Source organism: Myotis brandtii, unplaced genomic scaffold (genome assembly GCF_000412655.1).
Source record: "Myotis brandtii unplaced genomic scaffold, ASM41265v1 scaffold892, whole genome shotgun sequence".
Classification (NCBI taxonomy): Eukaryota; Metazoa; Chordata; class Mammalia; order Chiroptera; family Vespertilionidae; genus Myotis; species Myotis brandtii.
Window position 1 is genome coordinate 182340 of NW_005371656.1, and position 8649 is coordinate 190988.

General features: G+C 32.8%; 1 protein-coding gene across 1 annotated transcript in view; it reads right to left on the minus strand.

Moving 5' to 3' along the window:
- Nucleotides 1–3494, minus strand: part of LOC102262990 (olfactory receptor 10AG1-like) — a 4484-nt gene extending 990 nt beyond the window's left edge. The window contains exon 1 of the mRNA XM_005885112.1: nucleotides 2558–3494. Within this exon, the coding sequence (XP_005885174.1) occupies nucleotides 2558–3491 (934 nt within the window). The 5' untranslated portion in view covers nucleotides 3492–3494. The remainder of the gene's footprint in view (nucleotides 1–2557) is intronic.
- Between the last annotated feature and the right edge of the window lie 5155 nt (nucleotides 3495–8649).

Genomic DNA, 8649 nt, shown 5'->3' on the forward strand with positions numbered 1-8649 from the left:
CCCATCCTAGACTTACTGAATCAGAATCCATTTTAACAAGATCCTCAGTTTATGTGCTCATTAAAGTTCGAGAATTACTGATTAAACTATACAGTCTTAGTTCACAGACAGAGGTGGGGGAAAGCAGTGAGGAGTTTATCCAAAACGCTTGTGTGACTTCTGAGTACCTTCCCTACATGCCTCTAGCCTCAGTTCTGGGGCTCAGGACCTCCAACCCTGGTTCTTGCATGACCTTTTAGGGGAAGTATTAGAGTCTCTCTATGCATGTTTTTGATTTTTCAAGATGCTACACCTGCTCATAAAATTCTGATTTTTTTCTTGCTCTCTTGGAGTGGGAGCTTTCTTAAAGTGAAAAAGTATTGTTCCTGACTAAGTATCTAGTTGTGCTGTGTGAACAGGGAAACTGATTGGCCCTGATCGCCAGCCAGGCCTAGGGAACCCACCAGTGCATGAATTTCGTGCACTGGGCCTCTAGTATTATAATAACTGTATATGGTGAGAGGATGGCACTAGACTTATTAGGGGACTTTGTAAATTATATAAATATCTAACCAGTATACTATTCACCTGACACTAATATAAAATAATACTGAGTGTCAAAAAGAACATAGCTGCACAAATTCATTATGTTTAAAAAACTAGTGACACATATGCATTTCTGCCACATTATTACCACTGAATGTAGTGAGTATTTAGGTATGTTTGTTAGTTGTCTAATTTAGTGACAAAATCATTTTTTAAATTCTCCATTGAATTTTACTGTATGAAACTTTATTTAGCAAAAAATAACGTTTCTCCAAGAACATGGCTCTTATTTGCCCTTCTCTCTAAAAAGAAATGTATTCATTCACATCCATTCAAGATATTAATATTTTTAATATTTTTCTCTTTTGCCAGTTATTTCTTCTCTCTCAAACACTTTTTAAAAATCTATATTAGGCAGGAAGGACAATGACAAATGAAAGGATGTCTCAATTTCTGTCTCAGCTCTTTTCACCTATAATAGCTTTAGGGTTACCCAATTTCTGCTTGGAAATTTTCTTGGAATTTTTTGTTGTTATTATACTATTCTTTTATTCTTAGATTTATATAGTTTCTAAGAGTTGTATTCTCTGAGATTCTTTGTGACTCATTAATTACTTGCTTTGCTCCTAGCCAGGGTCAATTTTCTTAGATTTATTATCAGGGTTTCATCATCTGACTGTTTTCTTCCAGAGAGAAAGTAATACTACTCTTGCCCACCTACATGGAATGAGTCAGGCCCATATAAATGTGAACAAAATTGGTATTTTTTAAAATGGAACAAAAGCTTTAAAAACATTGCAAGCTTCACCACATTTTTGTTTTTAAAGTTTTTTAAAAAAACATATGTTTTTTGCTAATAATTCTTTATTGTTGAAAGTATTACATATGTTCCCCCCTTCCCCCCATTGAATGCCTCCAGCCCACCCCCATCAAGCTTCACCACATTATTTTTAACTTTGAATGTCTCAGTTCTTGGTATTGTGTCTCAGGTTCTGGTACCGCAAGATCTGTTGCCTGCCTATATGAAGGATTCATTAAATAAGCATGGAAGTTTGAAAATAATATAAATAGAGAAATAGCACACACAACTAACCATTAGGATTTTCCTTATTCACTATGAATATAAATTTATTGTTTGCTTTGTATGATTACATAAATATCACAGGTTTATTGTAATAAACTGCAAACTTGCAGTAAAACAAAAGAAAAATGATGGAATGATTTACTCTGAGATTTCCATAGTTAACATTGATGATTATATTTTTATTGATCATTTTTAATGTGTGTGTATATGTGGCATATAAAGTATGTGTTTGATACCTGTGCTTTTATAGGAAATGCTTATATAAACATTTATTTTCTTTTCCCTAGTTTTCTTATTCCAACTATCATCTCTAGGAAAATATATTTAAAAATAATAACATTCCCATGGCTACTTCTGAGCTCTTATTTTTATATGCAAAAATTTTAATAACAATAGTTGTTTTATCGTATTATATGACAATATTTGTTAAATACATAGCCTAACATTCACTAGTATCTTTATACAGACATCATTATAAAACTACATTCCTAAAGAAAGGTGCTTATATATCTAAAAAATAATTTCTCTGTAGAGTCATTGCTTGGCTAACTATATATAAAATCTTATTTAATGTTCCATTACCAACCAAGTTTTAAAAATGGCGGTGACAACTCTGAAAACGAGTGATATGGTTTCCAATATATGATACAGGAGATACTATATTACACTAGAGTCTGCTACATTCATCCTTGCCAGAAGTTCTTATTGAGAATGAACATTTCACAATCAAATTACACAACTCCCAAAACAGTGATTTGCTATTTGTAGACGCATACATAACTACAGAACTGAAGACAGAAAAGTATCTCAACATTATAAGTAACTTCCAATTTGGAAATAAATGGAGTTTAAGATAAATAAATAGCTGTTTAAATTTTAATAAAAATCTCTAAGATATCAATTCCTGTAAATGGACTCATTTTTTTTTAAATGTAGGGAATTACTTACCTAGCAGTTTTCTCAGTGCCATTATGACATCCTTGTTCCTTAGACTGTATATCATGGGGTTAAATAAGGGAGTCACGATAGTGTAGAAAAGAGACAGCACTTTGTCAGTTCCTGCGGAGTCTTGGGTCATGGGTCTTAAATATGTGATGATACCTGATCCAAAGAATAGTGCCACCACTATAAGATGAGATGAGCACGTGGAGAAGGCTTTGCCCCGACTCGTGGCTGATGGCAGTTTAAAAATTGTGGAGATGACTTTGCCATAGGAGAGTAGTATGAACAGAAATGGAACCATGACAAACAACACTGCAACTATGTAGACCATCATTTCATTTACAAAGGTGTTCCCGCAGGCCAACTTGAGTATTGGGGGGATGTCACAGAAAAAGTGGTTGATGAGGTTAGAACCACAGAAAGGCAGAGAGAAAATCTGGACGGTCTGCCCTATTTGGACTGGCACTCCACTGACCCAGGAGCCCGCCACCAGCTGGACGCAGACCTTGTGGCTCATCACTAGAGGGTAGTGCAGAGGGTTACAAATGGCCACGTAGCGGTCGTAGGCCATCACGGCCAGAAGGAAACACTCGGTGGCTCCCAGCATAAGAACCCAGCACATTTGTGTAGCACAAGCAACTAAAGATATTGTTCTTCGTTGGGTCCAAAGATTCGTGAGCATTCTAGGGAGTGTAACTGATACATAGCAGATTTCCAAAAAGGAAAAATTGCCAAGGAAAAAATACATGGGGGTCTGGAGAGCAGGGTCCAGTTTTGTAATGAGAAATATGGTGCTGTTTCCCATCAAGATAATGATATAGATGATTAAGAATAATCCAAATAGAAACCACTGGAGATGAGGAACATCAGCAAAGTCCAAGAGAACAAATTCCATCAATTTAGTTATATTTTCTTCTGGTGTTTTTTCTTGGTGTTTCATCTGTGGGAAGAGGAAATTTACTGTGTGCTTTTATTTTTATCTTCGTGGATCAGTGCCTGTTCTTTAAACTGTTGGTGAATATTGAGATTGGTTTTCATGATCACTGCAATTATTGCTAATTTAAGAATATTACTATTGATATATTCCCCACTCTCTCAGTGTAGATACTATAGGTTATCACTGTAAAATTTCTTGAAATTTCCTTTAAGATCATTGTTTGTATTTTCTGAATAGAACCCCAAATAAACCAAACTATGTCCTGCCCAGCATAGAAACTAGCAAAATTGGGAGTTGTTGAAGATAGACCCACAGCATTGCCATATGATCTAACTTTTAATGAAGTACAGTTCTTGACAATCCAGCTCTATGTCAAAAATTGTCTTCTGTATACATTTTCAACTGCCTGTGGCAACCTTTCATTTCTCTTCCATCACTAGATTATCTTGAACATACATGTCTTTATTGTACAGTTCATATTATTAGGTAGTTTACAAAAGAAGAGAGAATATTTTATTATACATGGTGGTATAAAACAAATTAGTTTTTAGTAGAATACCGAGTGGGGAAAATAAGAGAGTTCTATTCTAGAAAATTTGCCTGGGGACACAGATACAGATAGAAACAGTAAAGGGGGAAACTCTGAGGAAACAGAAATGGCCTGGAATGTGCATGGGTGTGGGCAGGGGGAGAAATATGTTGCCTGTGATATTTACCCGGTGTGCCCCTCCACTATTTTTGTTGTTCCTTAAAACATAACACTTTAGGTAACCATTTCTCACTTTTTTTAGGGATAAAGATAATTGAAACTGACTGATGATGGCTACTTTGATCATTTGCACAAAGGATTTATGATTGCAAGTCAGGGCCTAATTTTATTTTAATTTTTTTTTGTGTGTTTAATTGGACTTCAGTTTGAATCCTAATTCCTAAATCTGGGTTAAATAAAGCAAGTGTTTAACAAGGTTCGCTTCTTTATTTGTGATAATTAAATGAAATCATATTGGTAAAATTGCCTATCAATTTTAATTATGATTCTATTAATTATGAATGTGATATTATGTTCTTAAATTTTTAGTCCCCAGTGTTATATAACATATTGCCTAGCAAAATATGTACTTAATAGAGTTATTGAGTAACTTGGTGATTACTCTTTCCATTCTTCTCTTTCATCAGGGCAGGGATAAAGGAAGTGAGTGACATCCCTCGGGTACAAAATTTAAGAGGCACTCACTCATTTTCAGGGCGGGCTGATTCCGCATGATACAATCCTGAAAGTGTGTTCCTCCTTAGATATTGCATCCCAAGCATCTCTTGACTCAAGATGGGTCCCAGCCCTGCCTTTCATTTCTCTGTCCTGGTGAACCATGTTCACCAAACATAGGGAAACTATCGTGTCATGGATAAACAATATATTCCTACCAAGATGGACAGGATTTTAATTATAGCTTCCCACCTGCTAGCTGTGTGGCCTTATGCAAGTTGCTTAATTTCCCTTGGCTAACTAACGTATAAACACTTAGGATTGTTATATGAGTTAATGCATTTAAGATATCCAAAGTAATTTGAAGCAGTCCTGGCATTTATGAAAGAATGGCTAAACGCTAGCTATTATTATTGTTATTTCATACTCATTTGAATTACATTTTACTACTAAATTTTCTAAGCTGCATGAAAAAAATACCCTCTAATTTACTTTTTCTTTGTAGCACATGTTTAAAGTGAGAAAAACTAAGATATTAAAGCAATCAATCAGGGTGTTAAAACTTCTCCATTAATTCTCTGCCAATATTTTTGCTTATGTTATTATCTCTAATCTGTGGGCCTAATGCCAGGATTACTCTCACTACCCAGCCCATAGTCTTGCAACTTGGCTACTCCCTTGATGACTTTTCTTTTACCATCACTAATGATCTGGAGGCAAGGACTGTGACTATTTTCTACCTGGGAACAATATAGGTCTTAGAAAATGCCTGATTCCCGAAGTAAGTAAAGCATCAGAAACTGTTTAAGTGAAATCATCATTCTTAAAAGGGAGAAAAGGATAAATATACAATGTAATCAAATTCCAATATTTATGTATTGCATTTATGAATGGCAGCATTTAATAAAATAATTTAATCCTTATTTGAATAAAGTGATTTCTGGTACTAAAATATATATGTAGCTTCTAACTGTACAAATCCAATTTTGGTGATGAAATCATCAATCTATTACATGAAATATGTCAGATTTGTTTATGTTTTCCTGAAGAGGGGAGCAAGGTTGAAAAAGAGGAGATCTACTTTTGTGCTTTAACAAAATTATCTATATTTCTCTAATTTCTTGTAAATATTTAAGTTATTAATCAAAGAAAATAAAATTCAGTGTTTAATGATTTTATTTTAAATGTCAGTCTCCATTCTTTGAATAAATCGAAATAATTAAGAAAATGTTTACAATATTATAATTTGTTAGCTATAAAGAACTAAGCAAGCTTCACACATATTTATATATTTGATATAAAATTTCAAATTAAACTTTGAAATTAATAAAACACCACATAAAACTTAAAAACATTTCTATTATATTAGAAGTCCTTAATTTAATTTTTTCTTTAAGATAAATATTTTTAAGATTTCCTAATGGTTGTACTTTATTCATGGATTGTTTTAATTTAAATCTCCTATTACTATATCAAGTTGAATACATAAATATTATACTTATTTGTTACATGTTGGCTCAAAATGAAGTATTTTATAATATTACCTGTACCTAGAAAATATTCTTCAATACTACAGTTTACAGTATTTCAAAATGATTTAACATCATTACTATTTCATTGTAAAATTTAATAAAATTAGAATATGTAAGAGTTGCTTTAAAACAGACACATTTTCTACTGTGTTAAATATTAATTTTAAATTAAGAAATATGAACTAAAGCTTAATGTCTTATAAAATAGTTCATATTTACCTCTCTTATTTGGGATGTTGCTGATTTTTCTCACTATACAGGTTTTAAATATTTAAATTAATGTAGGTGAAATACTTGTTTGATCAAAGATATTCCAGCCACCTCTAAAATATTCTGTTCTTTATAAATAAAAGGTGCTGTTTAAATAAAAGTAGTCATCTTTACCCCTGGGATCTCTTCCACCTAACACATTTAAGTTTTCAATTATACTTTCAAATTTTACTTCTAATAAAATGAGAATCTGGCATAACTCCAGGTGAGATAATGGAAAAGGTGCCAAGAAAACAGGCTTCAATTCTGGGAAAGACAAATTTTTTTCAACACTTATATTGTTTTAAGATCGTGGGTTGGAATCAATTTCTTATAACAAAAATAGGCTGTTGCTTTCTATTATTTAGTAAATAGTGACTTCTAAGGGTTTATGCTTATGAAAAGGAAACATTTACAAGATAAGGAGCTCCTATAGCAGTGACGGCAAACCTTTTGAGCTCGGCGTGTCAGCATTTTGAAAAACCCTAACTTAACTCTGGTGCCTTGTCCCATATAGAAATTTTTTGATATTTGCAACCATAGTAAAACAGAGATTTATATTTTTGATATTTATTTTATATATTTAAATGCCATTTAACAAAGAAAAATCAACCAAAAAAATGAGTTCGCGTGTCACCTCTGACAAGCGTGTCATAGGTTTGCCATCACTGTCCTATCGTCATGTGATGCTGGAAAGTGACTAAGAAAGTTTATTACAAATTATCAGGAGCCATTTGTCAGCATGGAAAACAGAGGAAGGTGGTGAGAGGCCTCAGAGGAACCAGATGGGACACAGCACAGCAAAGGGGTGAGAGCAGCCAGGGCTGAGCTACTGCAGATGCACAGCCAAGAAGCAGCTCAGCTGAAACCGAGTTCTGAGCCCAATAATGAGCACAGAGTAATGTCATGCATGGATAGAAGGATCTGCTGATGCCACAGAGTATAAGTTCCAGAAAATGGCTCAAAAGCGAGGATTTACTTGATGAAGAGAGCTTACCAAATTGGCAAATTATGGACATACAAAATACTACTGGGACAAGTTAGCAGCCTCAGTGGGAAAAAAAGAAACCTTATATTTTCTTAATACCTTATATTATAACAAGAAAAACTCCAAATAATACACAAGCTTAAAGGTTTTAGAGAGTGAAATGATAAAATTATTCTAAGAAAAAAAAGGTTTTTAGAATTTTGGAGTAAGGAAAAATTAACTATAACTCAAAATTTAGAATAAAGGACACAAAAGTTGAAAAAAACCTTCCTATGTAATAATAAATAATCCTGCATGATAAAAAGAAACAAACTCCCAAAAATAAAGTCAAATAGAATTCATATAATGGAAAAATAATTACAAATGCTATCTCAAATAAAGTGCTCTTGGCTTATTCTTCAATACTGAGGAACAGTCCAAACTATAAATAGAAAAATGAACTAAACAAATGAAGAAACATTTCACAGAAAAGATAGAAAAATAACCCCTTAAACATATAGACAGATACTCAACGTTATTTGTAAAATTTTATATTTTAATCTGAACAATGATTTAGTTTTAAAAAATTTGAGATATTTCCTAAGCATTATATATAAAAAATGAAGCAAGCACCATTGACCAATTGTGTTTATTTTTTGATTTAATCACTAAAACACGCATGCATATGAAGTTATGCAGTAATATAATATTGCAACAAGTTTGTATTTACAAAAGTTTGTAAACCAACTAAGTAAAAATAATCATGTGGGTTATCTCTTACTGACTTAAATGACCTTAATTTTGATATTGTCATGTATTCATTTTTCTTCTAGAGCTCTATGATGCCTCTAAAATATGAGTTTTATAATTTATGCAAACTTTTCTAGTGCTTTCAACAGGAAGACTGGCTTGCTATGACTCAATGAATTGTAAGCAAATATGGACGTTATCTCTTTGTTTTAAATGTTGGAAAATATATGTGGCTTGGTTTTCAGTAAGTTCTTACATAGGCTTGATTCCTTTATCCAAAAGAAATCAGTACTATTGCCACTCTGGAATATATTTTTGTTGCTAATTATTTTTTGAGGTAAAAGGCAACTCATTTTTCTGAATTAGTTTCAGGAAAAATAGAAGTGTGGCATAAAAATAATAAAGAGTATTGGATTATGGTTCATTATAAATATAGGTTACATAACATTTAGAAAAGTG